The following is a 26,995-nucleotide window of genomic DNA, read 5'->3' as shown; positions in this document are numbered from 1 at the left end:
AAAGCAAACGTGCTTACAAGTAATTCAAACAGAGCTATTTATTTGAAACAGAGCTAAAAATTAAACTAAATTCGCTACGCATACTGTAAGATAATTGATATATATGCATTATTCGATGCGGTTATGATATATGCTCAACTTGTGATATATGTATATGTGAATTGTGCTCCAAATGACAATTGTAGTTGATCTTTCGTTGTGTATTGCTTTTTAATTTAATTTATAGCGCCTTTAGCAATAGAGCACTCGCGGTGATGTTTGTCAAATGTCCACGCCATTGCGACCCAAAGTGCCGCCCTTGTACGGCGGAGGCTTGGGGCGGGCGTATATGCCCGATGCACCTGTGTCCAGCTGATATAAACTATTGTTTGGACTGCAATCAAGAGGCATTGATGATAAGTCGATATTAAAGTTATTTAGAGTTATAAACCTTTGTGAACGCATGCTGGTGTTGTCGAGTAGAAAATTGGGATCCTTCAGACTCTTCAGCGTTGTCACCGGCTGCATGGGCTTTGTGTCCGAGCACTGAACCATTTGCACGGTGGAGGACATAGGAGGATAGTCTATGTGGACTGAGCTGCAAGGGAGGTGATAGTTAATATTTGTGTATTAATATATTAAAATTTGAATAGACTATATATTCAACACAAATGACCTGTCCTCATCAGCATCCGAATCGTTGGGCGTTGCAGCACAAGACTCTTCGCATATATTAAAAATATTTGCAAAAAATAACTCTGATTGTGGATCGTAACTGAAGAGAAAATGAACAAAAATAAGAAAAAGTAAATTTTATAGAAATACAAATGAGTTACTAAATAACATATATAAAAACTTAAATGAAAAATTTATGTTTTAATAAATTATAGACTTATCTGGTACATTATTGCAAATCTAAAACATGTTTCTATTTCGTATCAGACATTTGATAAATCTTATATAATACATCTACTTTACCCTCAAGACTCACAATTTCTGATGCTGGAAGCAGAGCACGGCGGACAATATGCCCACGAGAACGGCAAAGATCATGCCAGGAATGGCAAAGGCGAAGGCAAATTCATCAATGTAATTTCGGATGGGCACATCTTCGCGTGGTATGCCTAGCCAGCGGTCCTGTTGCCGTTGCGGCTGCTGATGCCGATGCTCCTTGAGCTGTTCTTTGACACGCCCATGATTATTGTGGTAGAGCACCTCGGTGGGTGACTCGATGCCCACCATCTTAAAGGCGCACCAATCCAGCTTAAATCCGACATTTTCGAAAATCTTTTGCACTGAGGTTCGTTTGTAGGTGCAGGAGGGCAGCTTATACAGTGGTCGCACTTCCTCCTGAAGCTCCTTGAGACGCGGCGAGAACTGAGCAAAGCTGCCCACGTGAACAATGACGCTGCAATAGGTGGAAGAGGGAAATTGTTTTAAAAAAAAGAGTTCCATATTTGAAAATTCTTTGAGCTCACCCTTCCCGCTGTTGTGGCCGCAGTGGTAGACGTCCGCCCATATTAATGGCAGACTCCATGAAAACCACACTCAAGTCGTCTTTGCTATCCGGCCAGAGATCCTTGCGGAATATGTTGCGTAAGTTCTCCACACGTCCCGGATCCATCAAGTGCACCCAATTCAAATTATCTATTTTCATCTGCACCACATTGGGCGTTATGAACTTATGAGCCACAAACATCGATATAACCAATTGGCGAGTTTCATAATTTTGTCTATTTAAAGCGATCACGTCGAGATTCAGGGTCTTCCCAGCAGCCGGAACGGGGGGCGTACCATAGAGAAAGCCCGCATGATATTCATGGCTATACATATAACGCATCCAGCTGGGCAAATCGGGATAGTGCTGAAGCGATGGTCTATAGCGAAATTGTTCGCTTATTACTTGATGGGTCCAATTAAAGAGCTGCGGCTCGATTTTAAACGTAAAAAGTTCTCCTACATTTGCCTGTAAATGCAGATTAAATACGCTGCAGCTGGCCACACCCAAATAGCCCACAAATACTAATAGCAAATACATTTTTTTTAAATTTAATCTCACTAGCACAATTTATTTTCTCATTTTCTTAAACAAACGGTAAAGAAAAATTGGCCAAGTGTGTATCTAACTGGTAGCTGGTAGCTGGCAGACAGCGCAGGCGCAGTAAATAGCAGCAAATATAAACACTAAAACACCTGTTGCGCTAGGTCAGTTAAAAATTCTAAAAAAGTTGACATAATAGCATCAATATAAGAAAATGCGTTAAAATCTATAATAAAATCAAGCTCACAGCAGCTTAGTTTCAAATCTAACGAAATATTTGCTTATAGTAATTATCTGGCAGCACTATATCCAAATATATCGAAGCCTAAACTTTTATATCAAATGATAAATAATTAAATGATAAAATTACCCAAAATTCATAATTTGTTACATTTTTATTGATTAAAGTACATACCGAAAGAATAGAAAAACATATTAATAATGCTATCTCTGAATAACTTACAGTCTGGCAGCATTATAAGTATCGATGCCTTGTTATTCGATAGCCTTTGTTTACGGTCGTATGTGTTATCAGCTGCCGCTAACGCAAAGCTGGCACAAAATACGTGTATACGTGTTATCCGTATTTTTGTGCTACTTTAAAAAGTGATGATCTGCTATAGATAGCCATTCGTTTAATTGACATAACTAAATACCAATATGTTGATCCTATTGCTGCAAGTGGGTTGCTATCTGTTGGGCGGTGTTGGTGCAGTCGCCTTGTTGGTATGTAAATAATGACGATGATTGATGATCGGCTTTTGGTTTATAGCTCTATTTGTTCTTGTTTTTGTACCTATAAATATTGCAGGCAATATTGATTTCGTTGTACAAATCGAAGCCTTATCCGCTTATAACGCGGCACAAGGACGAGAAATTTTTTTTGGATACTGACACAATTAAAACTGTTGAATTTCCCAGTTTAGATGACTCGCCCACCTTGGAGCTGAGTGTTATTGTGCCGGCGTACAATGAGGAGCAGCGATGTTGGTTTGCCCATTTTTGATAAAAATTTGCCGTGATTAATTATCACATTATCTTTTTTGTTAGTGCCCGCCATGCTAGACGAGTGCATGGCATATCTAGCCCAGAAGACGGAAAAGCAGCCGGATTTCAGCTACGAGGTAATTGTGGTTAGCGATGGCAGCAGTGACTCAACGGTCTCGGTAGCTCTAGAATACTCAAAGAAATATGGCGCAAATAAGTTTCGTGTGCTGGAGCTGGTGGAGAATCGTGGCAAAGGTGGAGCCGTGCGGATAGGCATGCTAAGTGCACGCGGTCGTCACCTGCTATTTGCGGATGCCGACGGTGCAACCAAGTTTGAAGACTATGAGAAGCTAGCGGAGGCTTTGGTTAGCCTAGCACCGGAGTGGAGGCACGATGGCATAGCCATTGGCTCTAGGGCTCACCTAGAAGATGAGTCGATTGCAAAGCGCAGCTTTTTACGGTAAGCCAATGAGGAACGATTTTTGGGTGGATTCCATTAATGTATATTATTTTTTCCATTTTAAGTACCATATTGATGCATGGCTTCCATACGCTTGTCTGGATATTTGCGGTGCGAACTGTGCGGGACACCCAGTGCGGCTTTAAGCTATTTACCCGTGCCACAGCCCGCAAACTGTTCAATAGCTTGCACGTCGAACGCTGGGCATTCGATGTGGAGCTGCTCTACTTGGCTGAACGTCTCCAGCTGCCCATGGCGGAAGTTGCGGTACGTTGGACAGAAATCGATGGCTCGAAATTATCGCCGTTTTGGTCGTGGCTGCAAATGGGCATCGATTTGTTTATGATCTGGCTGCGATACATGGTGGGCGCTTGGCGTATTGTCGCTAGCGAGAAGAAGAAAAACTAAGTGTTATAGTATCGAAATAATTGCTAAGGGCGCGCATTTAAATTGTAATTGATGTTGTCCTCTACTAACTTAAACCACTAACCATACAACACATAGACTAGACATCTAGAGTGAATTTGTTGTATAGTTAGAGCTTAAACTAAAAAGCCTATTAAATTAAGTGCACAGTATTCAAAAAGTTTGCATTTCATTTTGAACTGAATTATTATAACTGTAATAGTTGGCAACATAGTTTTGTAATAATATTTAAATTATTATATACCAGCCATTCACTGTATTTCAATACTAACAATAGTTAGTGATTTTAATATTTATTTATATTTGGCAATTAAAAAATTTGAAAAACATCGCGATCGATAATTTAATGGATCTAATGTGGTGGTCATTCGATTGCACTCGTTTAACAAAGCATCGATATCAGATAGCAGTACAAGTTCCATCAATTAATCGATAGCCGTTTCAAAGTTACGTCGCGTCGGCGCGTTCACAACACATAAGAGAAGAACGACGGCGCGCTTAAAATTTATAAATAATATTAATATTACAAAATTTGATACTTCAGTTGTTATCCAGTTTTGATCTAACTAAAGTAATAAGATGTATTTGCTCTGAATATTCTACACATCAAAAAGCCGCCTGTTGCGACTGTCGTTCTGTGTGTTTGTGTGTGATGTCCTCATATGTTTAAATGCGTGTGAGTGTGTGTGAGCACAGCTGAGCCTTCTCCGCGGATTTGTTTATAATATATTTTTTTGCCCGCTACTTGGGTCGAGCAGTATGCAAATGGTGTCAAAGCCGGTCGCGTCGCAGTCATTGTTATCGCCGCCGTTGTGGAGCGTGCGCGTTGCTTAAACGAAAGTGATTTGTTGTTATTAATTTCGTTTGTTGAATGCGCTTCGATCGGTCATTGCTTCAATTGCTCAATCATCGGCACTTGTGGTAAGTTTGGCACACATATTGATTCCTCTTGCCTTCTCCCACTCCCGCTGGTGTCTTACTTGCAGCTCGAATTACATTTATTTTCTTTGTTCTTGTTTCGTTTTTATTTAATTTGCTTTATCACCACAATTAATATGTGAGTGGAGCTGAATGCAAAATCAAAATACACAAAGCCAACTAGAATTTACAGCTGCGCTTGCTGATAAGAACACCCCCCTCGCAAACCAATAAGAACAAACAACATACATATGCCAATCAGTCCATGTTTTGTCACTTGCCTTCGAGTAGTTGCTTTTTTCCTCTTCTCATATTTGCGTTTTCTTTCCGCTGCAAACCCGTTTTTGGTTGCGTTTTGTTCAAAAATTCTTTCAAAGGTCGCGCAGAGCGTCAAACGCCAACGCAACACCCGCCCCCGTTAAATGCTATGAAAAAAGTTGCGAGTATCAACAGAAAAATCAAAACTATTGCAAAAAAAAAAAATTTAATAAAAAAAAAAACAAAAGAAGAAAATTAATAATAAGCAAGAGAGGCATGAAAATTAAACGCAGCCATTTGCGTGGCGAAATTCAAACATTGTCGTCTGCAGCTAAATCTTTCCTGTCTGTGTGCGCGTGCGTGCATGTGTGTGTGTGCCAGGGCCATGGCCACGCCCGCTTTTGCCAAAACGCGTTGACTCTTGTCTGTTGTTGTCTGCGGCCGTCTGTGCCGTTGCCGTTGCCATTGCTGCTGCTGCTGCGGCTGCGCTGCGCTGCTCTGCTATCCCAAGTCCAGGCAACGCGTCGCTGTCGCTGTCGCCGTCTGCGTTTGCTTCTTCGCCTGTGCCTGTTCATGCCTGAGGCCAAGATTTATGCGAATTTTGCGCCGTCGCAGTGGCCGCTGTTGCAATCATTTAGCGTTGCCTAGTCTACAATACCCTGTAATTTATGAAAAGCCGTGGCTATGCTAAGTGCGTACTTTTTTTTTGTGTTAACTTTTTAATGTAGGTTGATCAAGGGGATTTGATGTCCAAGTAACTAAAATATAGAGAATAGTAAATATACTATCATATTATGAAAATAATTTCTTTCTAGGGCATGATTCGGTTATTGCTTTAGTGCTTAGCAAATCCTATATGGCTGAGCCTCTCAACGCTCTGCTTGATTAAAGTGCCACGCATGAACGATATGTAAACGGGGCTTGTGGGCGGGGCAGTGTGAGAGAGGGGCAGGCGTTGTAGTTATTGTTGCTGCATCATTGTTGCTGTTGTTGTTGTAGCTGTGAATTTGCATTTGTCGCTTTTGTTTGTTGATTTCCATGCGCAGCCGCATGTTGCTTTTGTTGTTGTTGAAGTGCGATAATGCCATAGCTCCACATATCATGTGTGTCTGTGTATGTGCTTGTGTGTGTGTGTGTATGTGTATACAATTTAGTCAATGCAAGTGCTGTCACTGTAAATGGGGTATATTGAAATCATGCCAAAACATGTAACAAACAAGTGAAATGCATTTTTCCAATTTTATCTTTGTAAACATGTGTAAATATTTATATAACAATAGTAATGCAGATTATTAGCTAAGCCTTATGTACATACATCGTATTGGTATATTGATATTATTAGCATATATCTGAGTTGTTGAGAAAATTGATATGTACAGAGATATGTATTGGAATCATTTGAGGCTAACATCTAAAATTTTTGCATGTATACATTCATATAGATATGCATAGGTTTAAGACTGTCTAAAAGGTCTAAGTACACACTTATACATAGAGGTAAACTTATATACATTCATACATATCTCTAAAAACTCTTAAATTTGGCATATAATATTATAATCTATTGTATATTAGCAAATCGTGCAGTATATCGATAACTGGTTTATCTAAATTTAGTTCTTTGCCAGTTGTTAAATCGTTCATAGACTTTTGGTAGTGATGTTATATCTGTGTATAGTCGCTTCTGATGGACAATGGAACTGTGCATTTCTACAGCTCGAGCGACATATGCCATTCTTTTGCTTAGATATGAATTCCTGCAATGGATCATAATATAATAATACGGATAATACGGTAATATAATAAACCACAAAAGTCTTTAATTTAAATGAATCATTGCTGAGCGAACTAACTCAACTAACTCGGCAGTTCCTTCGATATAACTATTCGTACTGATCAGATATTTATCTGCCAACTCGTTCTCGATTAATACCTGAAAATGGGTAATATATCTCATATGTTTTATCAATCACAGAAGCAATTCATTATTAATTTTAGGGAATGTGCAGGGCATCTATAGGTCTTACTAACTCCATATATGTATGTACATATGTATATACATTCATATATGTACATATATATATGTATGTATGCATTCGCAACTTGGAACTGGGCCCAACGAGCCGTTTGTTTGCGCACACGCATCGTTGGCAAGAACTGTTGGACTGGTCAGGCGATGATCAGCTTACACGAGGCTAATCCTTTAATCAGTTCTCCGCACAGGCTGCAACTGGTTTTCACTCGGCGTCAAGGTCAGTTGAAACAGTGACTATATATACTAAATATATACAGCTGTATGTCTGTCTATATCGTACATATAGATGCTCCACTGTCTAGTCGGTTGGCTTATTAATTGGCCATTTAATCGCTCGATTTGGTCCAGCTGAAAGCCTCTCTTTGTCTGTCGGCTCTTGGCTGGATCTCTGATTGATGCCTGTTGGTGTAACGCCCACTGCAATTAGACGGGCCACTCAATTTGGCCACGGTCAATGGCATACGGTTCGCACGCCCACAGATCATGTATATGTGTTTGTTTTGCTTTTTGCTTAACTGATTTATGTGACGAGGCGTTGTCGCTTGTAAACCAAACAATTTTTGGCCATAATATTAACATGTCTTTATGGCTTACTGATTTTGCAACTCTTTTTCGTTTACAGATACTTCTCTCTCTTTCTCTTTCCCTCTGTCCTATCTCCTCTGTCTGCCCAACCACGATGTTGAGCAGCAAAATGCAGCGCAGCTCCCATGGCAGCATGAAATCGTCGCTGTCGCTGCGCTCCAGCAGCAAATCCTTTCAGGCCAAAATGGATAAGATGTCGGAGCATCTGTACGATATTATCAAGAGCGGCTCCATGGTGAAGCGGGCCCAGAACAAGAAGCGTTTCACTCCAGTCAACTATAAACATCGCTGGTTCGAGCTGACGAAGCGCACCTTCTGCTACTACGACGTCGAAAATGTCGAGGTAAGTGAAGAATCAAAAATGTTTAGCGCCAGATTTCTCCCTCTATATAGTCATGCATTATTATAACTAATATTATATTTGATATACATTTTGCTTGAGCCATTTTCCATTTATGCAGTTAAGAATACTTAATTTTGTTGTAATCTGTATTCTATATAGTCTTTAATATTAGATTGTATAGTTAGATTGTTTGGTAAATTAGATATATTCATTATTCATTTTTCCATTGATTTTTCCTTGATCAAAGTATGAAAACGTCCAATATTGTAAATGAAACTGTTACACATATTTGATACCCTCTATAGTGAAAATCGTATAGATCGGCATATTATAGATCTAACTATAACTATCTATTTAAACTCCTTATTTTTCCTTAGCTACCTTTAAATTTTAGCAAAGTCGAGCTATCATTAGAGTTAAAATTAGTTGAAGTCTATATCAAAATGATATGGAAATTAAAACAGTATAATGTATTATATTCATTCTGTCTCGATACTTAGATTGTAGGGTATGTTAAGATCGGGCAAAAAATAAAAAATTGCCCTGAATATACAGTAATATTATCTTCATATTCGCTGGGCTTTTTTTGTTTAGCTCAGGCAAGGGCGCAGTCGGAAGGGGCCGTTGGTGGTTGGGGGCTGGGGCGATGTTGGACTAGCCATTATTCATGTTTAAGTGGGTGTCTCGGCTTGTTGTCATGACTTCGTCATTTATTGCGTCGCTATTGCAGCACCTCCAATTGTATTGCGTTGCAGATGGGGTGGGTAGGGGTAGCACATGTGTAGGCGTGTGTGTGTGCGTGTGTGTGTGTGTAGGGATGTTTGGGTGCGTGCGCTTTATTGTGAATGGGAGCACAGCTGCCCGAGCGGACGCTTCGCCTGTGTTTCGTTTCAAAACAAATGCGAGCGAGACTCGGGCAGTCGGCGCATTTCGTCTACTGCTTCGTGCTTCCTGCTGCCCTTCCAGTCTCCAAGGGGACCTTTGTGGTTGGGCATCAAACACACCCTGCCGCTCGGCCAGCTGTTCGGTGTGCTTCCAGTGCCGGCAAATCGAGACGAACGCTGAGACACACCCCCTTTCAGCGGTCGTGTAGAGTTGAAACGCCGTCTCGTCGAGCGCAATTCCAATTGGAAAACGCGCCAGCCGCGCCAGCATATCCTCACGAAGTTCACTAACTCCTGGACTCTGGAGTTTTTGGCTTTGCCTCGTCGCGTGCGGAAGTGTCCTTTTAAATAGTTTCGTTCACTTGATTTGCAAAAAAATAAAAATAAATTAAATTAAAAATAAAATATATTAAAATCAAATAAATAAAAATAAATATTTATATATTTATTAAGTTATGAAATTTGGCATTCAAGGCTCTTGTTGGATCTTGTGTGTGTGTGTGTTCGCCCACCCCGTTTGGAACATATTTGGCGTCGTGGTTTTTTCCGGCATATTCAAAACCACCCTTAGTCGAAAATAGATATATTTTGTTAGCCGCGCCGTGCCGCATTTCCAATAACTGTAATCAAAAAGTTGCAAAGTTCTGTGCCGTTGTGCGTGTGTGTGAGTGAGTGTTACTATATATGTGCTTAACATATGCCAAATGCTATAAGGCATTCGTAAATTTGAAGTACTCCATAAATATATCAATTTAGTTTACTAAAACGCGGACCCCACCCAAAGGCCGAAAGTTTTTCAAGTGTAGCGACTGTGTTTTTTTCGTCTTAACTGTCCAGCTCTCGCTCGCTTTCTCTCTCTCTCTTTCTCGTCTTCTCGCACTCTCTCTCTCTCTCTTCATCGCTTGTTGTTATTGCCGCACCCCTTGGGTTGCGAAAAATAAAAAACTTAAAAGGATTATCCCCACGTCGAGCCTTAGGTAAGTTAACCTACAAGTTCTTAAGTTTAGTTATTTAATTGATTTAGTTGAGCGAGAACTATAAATGGATTAACACGCTCTCATGTACCTAAAGTCCCTAATGTGTTTAGGCTTGTGCATAACGTGGCCAGTGTCTTCATTTTATTATTCATGTGAACAGGGCCTGCAGTTTGGCAATTGTATTGAAACTTGACTCAGCTGCCTCCTAGCACTACAGCTTCTATACATGTGCATTTTAGATAGATCTGTGGGCCATATTATATAACTGGCATAGGAGGTCTTTGCTTTTGTGCCGTTGCTGTAGTAATTCTATAATTCAAAAGGTCTTTATCGACTGTCTCGCACTTGTGTTGGATTTTATAACATTTAAAGTCCATTATTTTGATAATACTTGATATAATATTACCTACGAACCATCTTGAGAGCCTAGTTGATCTTCATTCTATATCAAGTTTTGTATCAATATTTTAGAAAATTATCTATATTCGTATATCACATATATGTTAGATCAGATAACTATACAAATTAATGTAATATTTAAAAATATTCCAGAATATTTACTATATTTTCAGCCAATTTTTTGGTTAATTAGAGAAACTTTATTCCAACTCAGAGTATTTGTGTTTTCATCAACCCTAACACAATAACAAACATATTTCTAGCTGCTGTTACTGTCATTCATTCAGTCATGTATTCATTGTCCAGCTGTCAACCCTTCAATCCAGCTCGGGTTGCTCCTTTTGCTTCTGTTGTTGGCATTTTTACGCCTCATTGGGTTTTTCAGCTGGGTTTGAGGTTCGATGAACTTGTGTAGCTGTGTGTGTGTGTGTGTGTGTGTGGCAAATGCTCAATTAATTGATGGATACGCCTTTTGTGTCTATGTGAAGGATGTGCTCCCGCTGCTCTGGCTGGCTCTGGCTTCCTCTCCTGCTGCCGCATTGTGCCGCCTATTGGGGTCACTCGCTGCCAGTGCTGATTAATGCCTCAGCTCTGCTTCAACTTCAACTTCAACTCCAACATCAGCTGCAGCTTTAGTTGCATCTACTTAGTCATTTACTTCATCTTCTGCTTCTTCTACTATTTTATTTTATTTATTTTTTTTTGCTTTGTGTCATTAACCTGCCATAAAAATCGCAGCTTGGGCCAGTTTGCTCAGTCAAGCCAAGTCTCACCTGGCTCTCACGTGGCTATATACCTCTAGCTAGGTATGCTAATTGAGCCAGCGCTTTGTTTGTAAACACTTTGCGCCTTCTACTCACATTTCAGGAAAAAAGCATAGACCCTGCTCTCTAATACATTTCTTGCGCAGATTAAGGTTGTAAATAACAATTTTTCTGAAGGGCCCGAACACGGTGTAACGCATGTTCAGCCACTCAATGTGAGCGGGCCTCAATGCACAATGCACTTCGAATACCCTTACTTGGTTGTCATTAACTGATGAGTGTGAGTACACAAAAACAATAAAAGGTTTTATTGCCACTCATTAAAGAGGACCCATTGGAACTATACGAGGCGAATTTTGTTGTTGTGCATTTAGAAATTGAATTTGGGATTTCATTGAATTACAGATATATAGAGCTCTATTAATGGATGATGTAACTAGATATATACGAAATATACATATTTTAGGTTATAATAAAACAAAATAAAGGCTTTTATTTCATTGTAAAGTTCTAGCTGTGGAATTTCCAGAAATATGTAATAATGCTGCTATGTTTCATGATTGTAAAATATATTCTAGAAGTATATCAGAAATGTAAATAAGTTTGGTTTTAGTATGAGAGCTATATCACTGCTGTATTAACCCTTTCCCCTCACTAAACAGTGCAAACCCATTCAGATAGTTGTCGTACCTTGCCTAGTTAATGATAGCAAAAAGGTAGGCATATATCTATAAATATACCTATATGAATATTCTTCTTTCATGCCAATGCGTTGCATGTGCAAAGCTAATGGAGGTGCCAGCTACGCTTGGCTTGCAACACCCTCCCACCTGGCACACCCCGCCCCGCACCGCTATCCTAGCTGAACCGCACCGGGCCCCCAGCATTCGCGCCTCGTAAAATGCTGTAAGAAAAAAACCTTTCGGACAAACGTTTTGGGCCGTGTGTGGGCTTCCATTTTGTTCGGTAGCCATTTGAGAATTGGCAAAAATGTTTTTATGGCCTTTTGCTTTTTACGACCGAGGCAGATGAAGCTGACGATGACGATGAAGCTGAAGCCAAAGCTGAAGCTGAAGAGGAAGTGAAAGACGAAGATGAAGTAGTTGTAGAAGGAGCAAAGTGTGTGTTTGGAATGCTGAGAACTCGCGCGTCTGCTGATCAATCTCCATAATTGTGCCGCATTTTCAATTAGCCATTCAAATTTATCACCCCTCACATTTCACATTATGTCCATGGCTTAAGCCAAAATGGATCGGTGCGGCGTTGACCGGCTTATTACTCATTCGAATGCATTTCGAATACCGCTTCTTCTCGAATTGACACCTCTTCTTTAGCCACGAAAATGGCCCAAAGCCGATTTCGTAGAATTACAAAAAAACCAGCAAGCGCTTCGGTCAACCCAATGCCGGCCAATGCTTTTGATACTCTTACCTAGAGTGTTCTGAATTTGGTTAAGAACTGTGTAACTCCTACCAGGCAATAGCTGCTTAAATATGTTATTTTATGGGATTGAATAGTTGGGCTCGAGTTATGTATGTTTCTCTAATCCTAACTATGTGAACCGAGGTACCAGTGGAGCTATCTTTACTAAGCTTGGCAGACTTCTTGCTGTAGATTAAATGCATGTTAATATTGTAGAAATCGCTTCACCATATCGAGTAACTACCGTAGGTACTTATATTACCTATCTGAACTAAGCTTCCAGTGAACTTATACCTATGAATCTTAATATAATTATTACTTTTAACTCCAGATGATGCATATATTAATATTATATATTTATAGATATATACGACTATATAAGATATCTGTCATATATGCTTAAATTAGCTATGAGAACTGAGCTTTCACTGAAGTGATGTCTATGGAACTTGGTATAGTTGTTTTTTTTTTATAACAAAAGCTAAGTTATATGTCTATGTAGTTAAGATCGATTGACTAAATATACAAATATCTATCATTGATTCTTTGATTACCTAAGGGAACTGAGCTACCAAAGAAGTGAAATTTGAAGGAGGATGCATTATATCATGTACTCTATACTATATGATATATAAAGTAAACACTATATCGATATACTTAGAGATTCTGAAGAAAAGTTATACAAATATAGAATATTAAAATCTTCGGTTTTATAGTTTCGAATCATCTTTGTTTTTTTCTTTCCCGGGTGGTCCCAATCCACTGCGCTCGCTACGTCTCATCTCCGATTTAACTGCAGTCGCGTGTTTCTTGTGAAATTGGCGCCAAAGCGAAAATGTTTTTTGATAAGCTTTAGCAGAGAGCTGCGAGCTGCGAGCCCGAGACAATGACAGATGTCGCCTTTATAAAGAGGGGCCTCTAAATGAGTGTATAGCATGTCTACCTGGCCCACATGTTGCGGCTGTTGCGGCCAATTTGACAGTCTCTGCGGTTGGCCGGCAGGAGGGACAGAAGGGTGCCATTTCGCATGGAGATTCATGGCTTACGGTAGTTTTGCCACCTCATATTTTAAGAACAATTACCGTTAACTTGAGTCGAATGGGTAACCGTAAAGGATATGCCAGTTAATGTTAAGGTTAAAGTAAGAGTAATTCTGTCATGGAATTGCTTTATAATTGAAGTCATTGGAAATGGTATTTAAATATGATTAGCTAGATTATATTAAGTATATCTGTAATAGCACTAATTGTACTACTCTCATACCTATCATATTACAGAGTATTAACAGCTTTTTATTTCTGCTTTGCTGACTAATTCAGTTAGCACTTTTGGCCATTTACATATGCCCATTACATATCAATGGAACAGCGCTCGCTCTTATGGCCATAAACCGGGCTTCAACTGGCCACAAAGTGCTGCCAAGCCCTTTCAATAAACACTTGTAACAATTATGAATCATAATCAAAAAAAAAAAAAAAGGTAACAATACGCTCAGTGCTCGGTACATGGTCTAAAAGCGATTGTCATGCCAATGTTGGCTGGAAACCTGTTGGTTGGCCAGCAGCAGTTATAGCTTTTAGCTGCCCTGTCTACATGCTTTGCCTATTAACGGTATTGTTATTGTATAGGCCCACTATGATTCATTATCTATATATGTATGTATGTATGTGTATATATCGCTCATCATGTGATGCACTGGCTGTGCGGTGGGTCTTCTGCCTGCCTTCATGCCGTCAGCATGCGCAATGAGCCACCTTTTATGTGTCTAATGAGCTGCCAAAGCCGTTGCGGCCGTTGCCTTAAGCTTCCAGCAAGCAAGCTCTCTTTGCTTTTGTGTGCGACATCCCTGTCCACCTCCCCTATCTCTCTTTGAGCCCACTCCATGCTTCCCTCCAGACGACGCTTTGTCTGCACCGGATAAAGGGTTTATGTAGGGGCAGGGGTCGCGTAGATTGCTATGCAGTCAAAAAAAAAAAAAAAACGTTTGATTTATTTTAATATATCAGAATTAGTTCTGGAGAATAAAAATAATTTGAATTTAAATTTAATTTATATCATTTCTTTTTTTTCAAATACTTAATTACTATAATATATTTAATGTAAATGAATATTTTATATTTTTATATAATATATAAATGCTTTAATTTTTAGTTCGAATAAGATTTACAGATTTTGCAAATTCTAATAAGAATAAGCATATACTCGTATGTATGTATGTTTGGCCTTGCGTTCACCTGCCAGGCGCTTGGTCCCAGGTTCGAATCCAGCTACTGATTTGCATAACATTAAATTTATTTTTTATTTATTTTTATTTTATTTTATTTTTTATTTATTTTTTAATTTTTTTATTATTTTTTTTTTAAGTTTTTTTTTATTTTATTTTTTTTTAAATACAAAATATTACAAAAACATAATTACAGTAGTAATTCCTACAAGTCAATTGTCAGCCATAAAGTTGCCATATTTTTTGTGACTGTGTAACGCATTATTAACGCCTGTGAAATAAACATTGCCCAGATACCTGTCGGCCGGTCTTAGCCGCCCCGCCCTCCTAAGCAACGCCTCTTTCGTAACAGCCTTTTGTCTGTCTACGGCCCGAACGGCAGGACGACATTGAGTTATTGCATATTGCGGCGAACTCCAATAGCTGGTTACTCAAACAACAGAGCAAGAGAGAAGGCAAGACGGCGAAAAGTCAGCTGAGCCAACGAGTCCAATCAGAGGAGCATGACATATGCTCGAGCAAGTGTCCGATTGGCGTTGGGGTCGCTTAATGCGATTTAAGACTCTGCATAAACAATCATTTAATTGGAATTATGTTTAAAATTAAAACGCCTTTCTATTGAAATCGAGATTTTCGCCTTGTTGTTTTTATTGGCTTTATCGCTTCAGCTATTTCCGCTGCTGTATTATTTTGTGTGTTGTTGTTGCTTTGGAGCGTTTATTTGATGCTCACGCGCCGCAACAAAAGCTGGAAACAAACCCAATAATTAGAAATCAAAGCCGGTTCCCAAGCACACATATAAAAGATAGACACATGCTCACACACACACACAAACACACACTTGCACACTCACTAAACTTGTCTACTTTCGTATTCCAAAATGTTATCACGGATGGTCAAAACCGCAGTGCTGCGTGGCTATAAGATTTGTGTTTCTCTCCATTGACAAAAGGCGCAAAGCAGAGTTGAATGTTTATGCTAAAGTGAATGTAACAGGCGGACCCTATTAGAGAATTATATTAATTGAGATATGTTTATTCTTAATGAGAAATGACTTGGTATTTTGCAGCCATTTGAGCATGTAGGTTTTATGAAATCGATAAAAATCGATACATATTTTATCATGGCACAGGTTTAGGAGTTACTGAATTCGGTTAAGATTTGCTTGAAGCATAAATCGTACATTAAAAGTGCTCTAAAACCCTATTTGCTTTCTTATCTGCCATAAAATCAATATTAATTGATATACAAATTTATTAATATCAGGAAGCGTTACTCTGTAAATTTGGCATACAACATATTTTGTAAAGACTGATATAGAAATAGATCTATACATATATAGACAAATATCAGTAGATAGTATATGTATGTATAAATAGTTATTTTTCTTGACTTGGGTCAATATCGTTATGTAACTTTGTTTATCTAAAAACGTATTAATAGCTCTTTGGCACAGCTTAGCTGAGGTCAGGGTATATTCCTAGTCGTTCTCTTTGCACTAGGGAAATGTTGCTTGTTTTTTTTTTTTTTGTCTGCTGCTGCTTTTCTGGCCCGTTTGCTTTGGTCTCTGATGATTGATCTTATCGCAACGGCGCGTGAGTCATCATAAAAAGAAAAACATAAACGAAATACAAAACGAGAACAACATCTTCTTCAGCAGTTGTTAGCTGCTTTATTTTGTTTCTCTGGTTGTACTTTATGGCCCGGACAGGGATTTAAGTTCATAACTCAAAGCGGCGGCTTTTATAAGCTGCTGCGAGTCCGAGTCTTTACTGTACTGTCGTGGGTCCAGCGCAACAGGCCCACCGCAAAGGCCGTTGCGCTGCACAGTGGCACAAATTGGCAAATTTATTGATACAAAATTTGTATATCTTTAATTTTGGTTTTGATTTTGATTGGTTTACATATATGTGATATGATAAATATATATTAGTAATTCTTAGAAATTATGTTTACTATTTATGAGTAATATGTGAATCAAATTTTAAGACTTTAAAAGTCTACCTAGAAACAGAGTTGGCAATTCTATATCTGAATGAATTTATTTTTATAAAAAAAAAAATAATTGTAAAAAAAATACATAACTTTAAATTTGCCCACTGTATTTTGACATCAATTTCGTTTTATGTGCATATATGTATACTTATTCCTGTTAAAGTGCATAACTGTAAATGAAAACAATTGTACAGACAGGCATAAAAAAATACAAGTAATAAATTATGTGCCAACTTGACTTGACTAATTTTTCGAATTTAATACAACAAAAATTTCACCAAATCAAAAATTCCACTGAATCTGTCATGCCAAATACCTACACAGATACATACATGCACGCAAACGCACACACACACACACACACACGTGTCGTCTCGTAAGTGCAATATCTCCTGCGCTGCATAGGTTGATTTAAGTGAATGATTCAATCGCTTTGGCATCCGCCCCATATCCGGTTAACGTTACAGTGGTGAGTCTGCCCCAAGTTGTGGCAACAGCAGTTTTTTTTTTTTTTTTGGTTTCGTTAAAGGGGGCGGGCCGCTGCGCACTCATCGCCCAGGAATGGGCCGCAGACTGCGCTTCTGCCAAATAGTAGGAGCTGGCCATGAGGCATGAAACATGGATACATGGGTTGGGACAGAGAACAGTCAGACAGACAGGTCGCTGCGCTGCCGCGGGGCGTTGCTTGTGTGCTCTACTGGCTGGGGCTGACCGCCTTCATCCTGTGCTAATTGCGAGCATGCTGCATGCATTTATTTTATGAATGAACTGATATCTTGGCCGCTGGCATTTTCCCACACATGCATTAAATATAAAACATAAAGAACTGAAAGGAATTAAATAAAAAGAAAAAATGTAAACAAAAAAAATTGTCTCGCCCGAGCAGGGACTTGAACCCTGGACCCTTGGATTAAAAGTCCAATGCTCTACCGACTGAGCTACCCGGGCACTTGCCGATTCAAGCACTGTGGCTGCTTAAGAGCAAACCAGCGAGAGCGTACTTTGCTCAGGAGAGCAGCCGTTCTGACTGTGCGAATGTGCGTGCGGCGAGAGCATTTGTTGTTGTTGCTATCTCGCTTTGGTTTGCGTATGCCCGTGCAGGCAAACTAAAAATAGTATAAACAGAGCGAATTGAGTTTTCGCTCTTGTGTTCTAACGTATGTGCCTGCTCGCATGCGATATTTTTGCTTAGAATATAGTAAAGCGAAATATGATTTGGTATTCGCCGCACAAATCAAATTGCATGTGACAATTCTAATTAAAAATATACATGGAATAATAATATTAATTTTAGATAAAGTATTTTATAATGCAAAAATAATCAGATGTAGATCTAAACTGTCGAAGGCATATAAATTACCAATTTAAATTGCTGTAAAACAATTTGAAGAATTTGTGTACTTTATTTTATGGCTTTGGGCTCGGCGTCGCAATGCGTTTAAATATATTTATAAATACATACTTATATAGTATGTATGTATGCATGTATATGTATATCCAGCGAACGACCTCCTTGGTGCAGCGCATGAAATGCATTTATCAAAACATAAAAATAAACACAAATTGCTTCAGAAAATAGAAAAAGGCCGCGTGCGTCCGCGAGTTTTCTACAGCTGCTGCTGCTGCTGCTGTTGTTGTGTATGGTGCTGGTGCTGCTTCTTCTTCCAGTAGGGGTCTTCAATATGCAAGTATTTAAACAGAGTTCAATATTGTGGGCAGCCGGACAGCCGGTTCGAACTTCAAATGCCTTTGCGTAGGGGTTTTTTCCACAGCTGTCGAGCGAAACTCTCTCACTCTTGCCATCTCTCTCTCTCGCTCTCTCTCTCTCTTTCTGTGTTTCTCTTTCGCTCTGGGGTTTTTCTAATGCAGCCTTTGCCTTTGACCTTATGACTGACAATTTCCTCTACACATTTTTAATTCCCTCCTCTTGCCTCATCCATTTACCTTTCAATTATGCTGGCTTCTTCAGCTCTTCTTTCTCCTCTAGCTCCACCGTCACCTCCTACCTCTTCTTCTTCATTTGTGCTCTTTGTCATTTTCCGGCCTTTAACACAAGTTTTCCATATGCTTGTTTAATACGTTTTAAGCGCTTTTTAAGCGTTCAAGTCACGATTTTCATATTTATACGAGGGGGATAAAGCGAGAGAGTGATGGGCTGAGGGGTGAGGAGCACTACATAGCACACCTTTTTGGGCTGATTGATCAGCTGTGTTTGTGTGTGTATGTGTGTGTCTCTGTGATGTTATCTGCGGCGCATCTTTGACTTCGATTCACTATTTTTTTTTTCTCTCATTATTATTATTAATATACTCTTACACAAAAGGAATGGCTCTTTAGTGATGTATTGTCTGATTATGTTAAATCAATATATGGGATTATTTGAAGACATTCATATTCAATTAAATGAAATATATTTTCACTATTTGGATCTTTGATTCAATTGTAAAATTCATATAACTAATATATAAATTTGATGAAAATCTTAAGTTTCTAAATTCGAACTTCTTTAAATATTTCTTGGTAAACAAATATTTGTTGTTATAGTAGATTTAAAGGTCTATTTGTATTTTGTGTTAATTTTAAATAGGCCTTATCATCCAAATAACATCTTACAATTTCCAAGTTTGAAAAATAAAAATTATAGTACATAGATGTATGTCAATTTACTAGCACCTATAAATAATATCGATTGAAAAATGATTTCTCTACTTTAATTTATTTCATACATTGCTTAATTATAAATATTGTATTTATGTTTCATACTAATATAGTATAATATTAAAATTTTTAAACTCTATGCTAGGGTATTCAGATTGTCATAAAACAGCTATTTTTATAAACATATAAATTTTTTCAAATAGGTCTTTTGGGTTTTCAGTTTCTATAAATTTAATTATTGACTTGCAGGGTAAAGATTTTTTTTATTTTATTTTATTTTTTCTTTTAATCTGTAAATGTTCAAAGGCGTTGCTTATCGTTAATTTGATCGCCAACGCGCGCTTTTGTTTTTCCCAGAGTGAAAAACCGAGTCTGCTGATCATGATGGTGATGATGATGATGATGATGATGATGTTGATAGATCACCTTGATGATCGTTAGGCGGGCATGCATCCAAAAAGAATTCCAGTGAAATCGGAGTTCATGCTTCAACTGCCTTTTCCCAGGAGTTAAACTAAAAATTATAGCGTAGGCTTTCAACAAAATATACAAATGCAGATATATCTAGATATATGTATAGCTACATATATATACATATATGCATTTTATAATGCAAATTTGTATGGAAAGCGAGTGACCAAAGGAAGTCATCAAGCGGCCTTCATAGGTACACACACACACACACAGAGAGAGAGAGAGAGACAGGAAGAGCCACAGACAAGACATGAAATGACTCAGCAGCTCTGTTCATTTGAGTTAAGATACCCAGTGGAAATACATGTATATACATACATATACATATATCTTCATTTTGAATATGTTTTCAACGCCAAATTAATTACATTGAGAACAGTTCTGCAGCTCTTGGCTAGCCAGCCAAGCATGTCCTTTGATGTGAACTAAGAATGTTGCAATCGGGCGTCAACGACTGCAAAACTCCAAGAATAGATGAATGATGTTTTGTAAATAATTAGAGCTTTAGAGGTATATATATTTCAAAATTTTTGAAGATATAGATTTATTCAAATATGCCCCATTTGTTTATATCCATAAACTTTATAACTTGTTGCTCTAGTTTCTAACATCTTCAGACACTACGAAGAACAAATATACTCGTTTCACTTCATTAACAGGTATTAAAAGATGCCCTTGTATTTATATGCACACACAAATCAACCCGAGTCAAGCCAAGCTAAGCCCAAACTCAACGAAAATTATGCATATGTGGAAATGTCTTTTCCTTTTCAGTTGCATTTTCATAGGAAAAGTGCATCTAATTGTGTAGCCTCTACATTTTTACACATGTGAGAAGCTATAAAAGTAAGAGTGCCTGACTGTTCAATGATAGACTAGCAGATACGCTGTAAATGGCTATAAAAAGCAATGAATGAAATTTATCAATCTTAAGCAAAGTAACTCAAGCTATTGATGCGAAAAAAATAATAATAATACCAAATTATTTAAATCGATATATATCGAAAAATACAAACTTTTGCATATTCTAGCGACTTGAAAAAGTTTTGAAACGAACTGAAAAAATACAAGTTGATTGACTTTTAGGCGATCAAATCATGAAATAATTTTAACTTGATATTACCTAAAGCTGTTATTTTATTTTAATAATATATATTTTTTAAGTCAAGTAATAATCAACTGCTTACTAAATATTAAAGATAATCTTCGATTTATATTTAACGAATATACTCTCCGGATAATTAATACGTGTTAAAAACTTACTATATCATAGAATCATACCGATATTTATCGATATTTTTCGACTTATTCCCAAATTCTACAGGAAGAGTATGGGTATTGAGTTTCTTGAATACAAATATCTTCTTTTTTTTCTGAACATCAGTACAGGGTATTCAAGTAAACCCTTACAATAATAACCATAACCCTCACCCACATATCCTAAAATTTTACCATATCCAGTTCCATTTCAGTTGGCAGCGAGCCGTGAAATTGGAATGCCATTAGAAATATTTTCAAGTATCTTGGGCTGTTCCACAAAGTATATTTGTATCGCTGTAGCTGTATCTGTAGTATCCGAAGTACATTTTTATTACAGTTATAATTTATATGAGACAATTTTTCAATCATGCAACCCGCTGCATGTGGTCAGCGCTCTCTAAAGACACCCAGGGGCGTATTATCAATCATTGGAGACGTCGTATCGCCTATTCAAGTTGGTTGTTATTTCATTTCTTTTTTTTTTTTTTCATTATCCATTGTCAATTGGGACTTTGGCTCTTCGGTTCGAATTCGTTACGCAGCTCAAAGTCGTTGGCATTTGAACATGCTGCAGCATGCTGCAAGCCAGGCTTCCATTAATCAACATTGAAAGGTTTTGCACTCGGAACGTTCCACACACACACTCTTACACACACTTCAGAATCAGAAGCGGGGGAGCAGGAAGGGAACTGAAGGGTCTGAGCTTAAAGAGTCTTTCAGCTGGGTAGGTTTGTTTGATTTGTCTGGCCCCGTTGAATTGCCTCATTAGCTGCACATTAGTGAACATACACACGCGTGGGAGGGTCCTCAACCAATATTATAAGTATTATTTGCCTTTCCCAGCAATGAATCGGCTGACTGAAGAATTATTGAGACTGTTCAAGCAAAACATTAAATGCGGAATGTTATCAAATTTAAAACATTTAAAGGCCCTTAAGTCTTTGAATGTAATATGTTTTAAGTTCATTAGGTTTAATAATTACAGACATTACATTTTAGTTTTTTATTCTGAGGATCTTACTTGATCATTTATATTTAATAAATATTTAGGTTTCTCCGTATTGGGTTTCTTTTTTCGTAGTGTTTCGTTTTTACTTTCTCTCTCTTTATGCTAATTCATGTTCCATATCTCATTTCTATTGATTGATCTCTCAATAACATCTCATTCTTCATTATATATTGAACAATTGGTTTAATTCAGCTGTGCCTGTATCTCTCTCTCTCTTATAGCACGCGCTCGGGTTAAGTTTATTGTGCATCATCGATTTCTTTTATCATTTCCAAGCAATCGATTGAAATTGATAAGAACTCGAAATCTCGTTATATATTGTTTTATTTTTATTGTATTTCGAAATAAATATAAGTTAATGCATTACAAGAGAACTTTTCAGCTTGGGCGTCTCAACTCTTAGCAAATATCAACAAGTTCATTGAATACTTTCAATATCCCCTCCTATTCATAACGATTTCGTAAAAACATCAATTAACTTGCTCTGCCTCTTTTCCTTTCGCTCATTTTCTCTCTTGCTCTCTCTCTCTCTCTCTCTCTCTCTCCCTCTCTCTCTCTCTCTCTCTCTCCCTCTCTCTCTCTCCCTCTCTCTCTCTCTCTCTCTCTTTCTCTGTCTGTTTATATCTATATCTTTCCCTTATCTCTCTCTTTCTGCTATCTATCCTATCTTCCTTCCTCTCTCTCTCACTTTATCTCACCTTCAATCTCTCAAAATTCTCTCTCTCATCCTTTCTCTCTCCCTCTCTTCCTTTTTCTCTTTTTCTCACCTTATCTCGCTCTCAATCCACCCTTTCTCTCTTTCTCTTTGCTTCCACATCCTGTTGCCTTCGGCCTCTACAAATACCTTTCAAATTTCCAGTATCTCATTCAATTGCAATTTTCTGTTTACCTTTGCACGCATTTCGTTTCTCATTGGTTTGTGCCTGCTCCTTTTCACTGTTTACCTGTCGCACTTGTCGCCGCTGTTGCTTTGACAGCTTGATTCAATTATGCGCAGGTGTTTGTTGCACTTTGAATACCATTTTGCCGCTGCTTTACCTGGCAGAGCCGCACAAAGGCTCCGCCAGGTCCTTGCCCGGCCACGTCTCGTGTTTCACGCTGTTCTGTTGTCCTTGTTAGCATATTGTGTTACTCTTATTATTTTCATCTACTTTTTTTTGTCGCTTATTTCCTTTCTCTCTTTCTGCCTTTTTCTTTAGGTTTTTGTTTGCTTTTGTTTGCCGCGAAAATTGCAGCGCAACTTTGGACTATTCAACAGCAACATTGAGTCCTCTGAGTCCTAACAAATTATTCAGCGCTGACCTCGGCTCAACTTGTGCGAAGATTTAGTACTCTGGGAATACTCTGTAATGAATCTAAAAGCTGAAAGGGGTATATTGGGGATGAAAAACATAGTTCAAGGAGAAATATAATGAATAAAAATATTCTTCTGCTAAAATTGAAGAGGCAAGCATAGAAGAGTAGAGAAAATACTTCATTTCATATTTATTACAGGGTGTATGGATATTCCATACGCACAAATCAGGCTGCTGCATTCTTGCTTGCTATTCCTTCATTATATCTGGCAACGCCAAACTCTTTCGCACAGCTGGCAACGCTCTTTTCATTCATGTTGACAGATTTTTCATTTCCACATTTTTCGCCTCCATCAGCTGCATCGTAAAACCCTTTTGGCCATAGCCTTTGGCAACCGCATTTCGTAATTGTTCAACACTTCTTTTATTTTTTGGGCTCATCATTTTCAACACCTGATTTTTGTCGGCCCTTGGGTGCGAAGTTAACTATATGTGAAGTAAAGGTGATTAATCTTTGTGTTGCACTAATTGACTTTCACTTTTAACTTTTGGATTTAACACTCAATTGCGGTTGATAAGGTCTGTTTAGATTAGTGCAGCCTCTTCGCTTGTGTATATATTTCTCTTTCTTTGCATATCCTCTTCACTCTCTCCCTACACTGTCCAACTCTTTCTTTTGCCTCTATATATAACTATATAACATATAGAGATTATGTTTTCTTCTCATTCTCTCTTAATCTTTGTCTCTCTGCCTTATTCTAAGCTTTCTCTCAGTATCCCTTTTCAGTGGTTTTGTCTCTATTTATGCTTTTTTATCTCTCTCTCTTTTCTCTTTCTGTCCCCCTCTCTCGTTTTCTCTCTTTCTCTGTCCTTCTAAATCCATCGCTCTCTCCCTCTCTTTCTCTATCCCTCATTTCTATTTTTCTAAGTCTCTCTTCTTTTCTTCCTTCCTATTACTTAAACTTTCGTCTTCTTCCTCTCTCTTTACCTTTTTCTCTTGCTCTTTTTGCCTCTCCTTTTCCTCCCATTCTGCCTTTCAAAGTCCATCTCTGTCTGTCTTTTTCGTTTCCACTTTCGATCTATCGCTTACATTGGTTTCTCTCTTCCCATAATTTACCACATTTAGCTCTAGTGCTCTATCTGCCTCTCTCTCGCTCTCTCTTTCTCTTTTCCTCTTTTCTATCTCTTTCTTCTTAATTGCTCCCTTCGCTTCGTACTATGCAAATCACAAACAGCTGTGCTTTCAGTGAACAAACCCACTCGATTTTTCCATTTATTACTGCCACATGTCGCGTTTTGCCAATTTGCAGCACACAACATTATCACACACGCTGATACACACACACACACACTCACACACATAGACACACGCGCACTTCCATCTTGGAGTTCATTCAACTCAAGGCAAAGTTTTCGCCATGATTCTCAACTATAGTATGCCACACACATATGCACAAGTTGGCCATAAATTTTCATTCACTGGCATCTTTCATTTCCATTTCAATTGCCGTTTGGGTTCTATTTTCTCTTTCTTTCATTTTTAATTTTGCCCACTTTATGCTCTATTCACGGAAAATATGGCACAACTTGCAAACGAGCAGGAAGCATCAAAAGCTTTGACAACGTTGCCACATACATACGGATAGACTGATAGACTGACAGAATGACAGACAGACAGAGTTTACGGCATTTGAGCCACTGCCCGCCGGATATTTCCGTTCTAATTGTAACTCTTCTTTGGTTCTTGTGTCTGACACGCCCACTCTTTGTAAGTTCTATGCTAACATAAAGGGAATCGGAAAATTGAAAAGGTCTGGCAATGCTTTGATAGTTGGCTTTTACTGGGTTAAAGATTCGGTCGATCCATTGAAACACATGATAATTCAGTAACTTACGAAAAGAGCTATATTAGAACTTATGCGATTTAGCTTCCCTTTCATAGCTATGCTGACTATCGTTTACCTAAAATTTACCATGTATATCATCACATAGATTAAATAGTCGTCATGTGCTTCAGCAAACCTAGTTATATCAAGTTTCTTAAAAAATAATTCACTTCACATGGAAGTTGCTCTCTATCCAGCATAGAATTGTAGATGTATTCTACAATAAACAATACTTCTTTAAGAGATGCCATGCCAGTTGACCTAATTTCTCAATAGAATCCCAAGTACATTCCTCCAGTTTCATTTCATCTCTGGTTCTAATTTTACTTTCTTTGAAATGTATATACTATTTCCCCTACTACTTCTATCTATCTCATTATCATCATTATCTATTATTACTATAGCAGCTATTTCATTTGAAACTCCCCGTCATTCGCCTCATCTAATTATCATGATCATGCTAGTTAATCATTACAGAGAACGTTCTCTTCCGCTCGCTTAATCTCTTCACAAATTAGCGCCAATTGAATGCACGCATGGCTCAAGTGCGTTTCAATTTCCATTTCAATTTCAATTTCAATTGCCTGTCAAGTTGATTTTGTTTTTCATCTATTGCCCCCTTTCTCTGCCTTTCTCTCTCCCCCTTTCTCTTTCTAAACTTTGCGTTTGGCTTAACCCAAATAAAATTTTGTTTTTTTTACAATTTTGTATTTGTTTTTGTTGTTGTTTATTTTTGTAGTTTTTTATTAACTCGAGACGAGAAGGAAGTTCAATTTTTTTTTTTTCATTATTTCTTCTTCTTGATTACTGACCCCAAGTGCTTTACCCGCTCCGCCTCCGGCCTCTTTTGATTTTATGCCTTTTTTCGTTGCTTTAAAGTGTTTCTTGTTTGATTTTTTGTTTTTCGTTCTTCAGTTTTTGTATTGTGGAATCGCTGCTTGTTTATTTGAGGTCTTTGTGTCAACTTTGTCGCTGTGCTGCCTTTTGCTTAAGTTAAAGTTTTTTCTCTTTCGTTGATACACTCGCAGCGGGTACTTTGATATTTGTGATTGATATGGTCTATGTTAACTCTGTTGTTAGTAAAGCAAATACAGTGCAATTTGGTACAGTTTTTTATAGTTGTGGGGGATCCTATATATGTTAAATTAATACGTATCGAAGCACTATATCATTTAGTAGCGGCTTTGGATTATGGCATTAAAAATATTTTCTGAATCGATAGGATAGAAGCTATATGATCTATGCGCCGAAGATCAATAGAGATTTGTGCCCTTTATTTATATATACTCTTTATTCTACTATATTACTATATTACTTAATATAATCCATATTTTCTATACACTTAATAGCCCCTATATACTCAATCTCTCAATAGCATATATACCATACATACTGTCCAAAGATTATACGGTATCATATGTGTATCATTTGTGTGGCTTTTAAGTATCGTAATATATCTCATTAATCTCACAATCTCGATAAATTGAAGTTATATGAAAACAACTTACTTTACTCTGTATATATGAAAGTTTTTTCGATTTCAATCGATATCCACCAAATCCAGAGAATGTCTTCCTATTATATCATATAACTTCGAACACACCTAAAAAGCGAACATATTTCATCAATTAACTTCTTATAGCGCGCTTGCAAGAGTATTTTTTCTTCGGCTTCTGGAGACTTCTCTGCTTATTCTTTGTAGATTCACTTTTTCTT

General features: G+C 37.9%; 4 protein-coding genes and 1 non-coding gene across 6 annotated transcripts in view; 2 read left to right on the top strand and 3 right to left on the bottom strand.

The window, feature by feature from the left end:
* The window catches only part of strat (RAB interacting factor STRAT), a 39,044-nt gene extending 26,444 nt beyond the window's left edge, over positions 1–12,600 (bottom strand). The window contains exon 1 of the mRNA XM_089257825.1: positions 12,585–12,600. The gene's annotated coding sequence lies outside the window, so the exon portion shown is untranslated. The remainder of the gene's footprint in view (positions 1–12,584) is intronic.
* Positions 14–2,127, bottom strand: Scgalpha (sarcoglycan alpha). 2 transcript variants are annotated; one of them, XM_018099005.3, is made up of 5 exons: positions 1,458–2,127; positions 971–1,387; positions 656–754; positions 431–577; positions 14–373 (listed from the first exon to the last, which is right to left on the bottom strand). In XM_018099005.3, the coding sequence occupies exons 1-5, from the start codon at positions 2,015–2,017 to the stop codon at positions 262–264; spliced, it is 1,335 nt and encodes a 444-aa protein (XP_017954494.2). In that variant the 5' UTR covers positions 2,018–2,127; the 3' UTR covers positions 14–261. The 2 variants fall into 2 exon arrangements, with proteins under 2 accessions (XP_017954494.2, XP_030242408.1); XM_030386548.2 differs by lacking the exon at positions 656–754 and having other exon boundaries at positions 1,458–2,126.
* On the top strand, positions 2,520–3,977 carry wol (Dolichyl-phosphate beta-glucosyltransferase wollknaeuel). The gene is made up of 4 exons (XM_030386547.2): positions 2,520–2,746; positions 2,832–3,006; positions 3,071–3,467; positions 3,533–3,977. Exons 1-4 carry the CDS (start codon positions 2,681–2,683, stop codon positions 3,873–3,875), a joined length of 981 nt encoding a protein of 326 aa, XP_030242407.1. The 5' UTR covers positions 2,520–2,680; the 3' UTR covers positions 3,876–3,977.
* Btk (tyrosine-protein kinase Btk29A) overlaps positions 7,727–26,995 on the top strand; it is a 53,719-nt gene continuing 34,450 nt past the window's right edge. Inside the window, exon 1 of the mRNA XM_030386558.2 lies at positions 7,727–8,032. Coding sequence (XP_030242418.1) covers positions 7,784–8,032 — 249 coding nt within the window. The 5' untranslated portion in view covers positions 7,727–7,783. The remainder of the gene's footprint in view (positions 8,033–26,995) is intronic.
* On the bottom strand, positions 17,573–17,645 carry TRNAK-UUU (transfer RNA lysine (anticodon UUU)). Its single transcript has one exon. It is a non-coding gene; the product is annotated as a tRNA-Lys (tRNA).

The sequence above is a fragment of the Drosophila navojoa genome, chromosome 3, assembly GCF_054131105.1.
Source record: "Drosophila navojoa isolate 15081-1374.11 chromosome 3, UAZ_NAV_1.0, whole genome shotgun sequence".
Lineage (NCBI taxonomy): Eukaryota > Metazoa > Arthropoda > Insecta > Diptera > Drosophilidae > Drosophila > Drosophila navojoa.
Note: the sequence above shows the minus strand (reverse complement) of the source record. Positions and strands in the feature narration are given on the sequence as shown.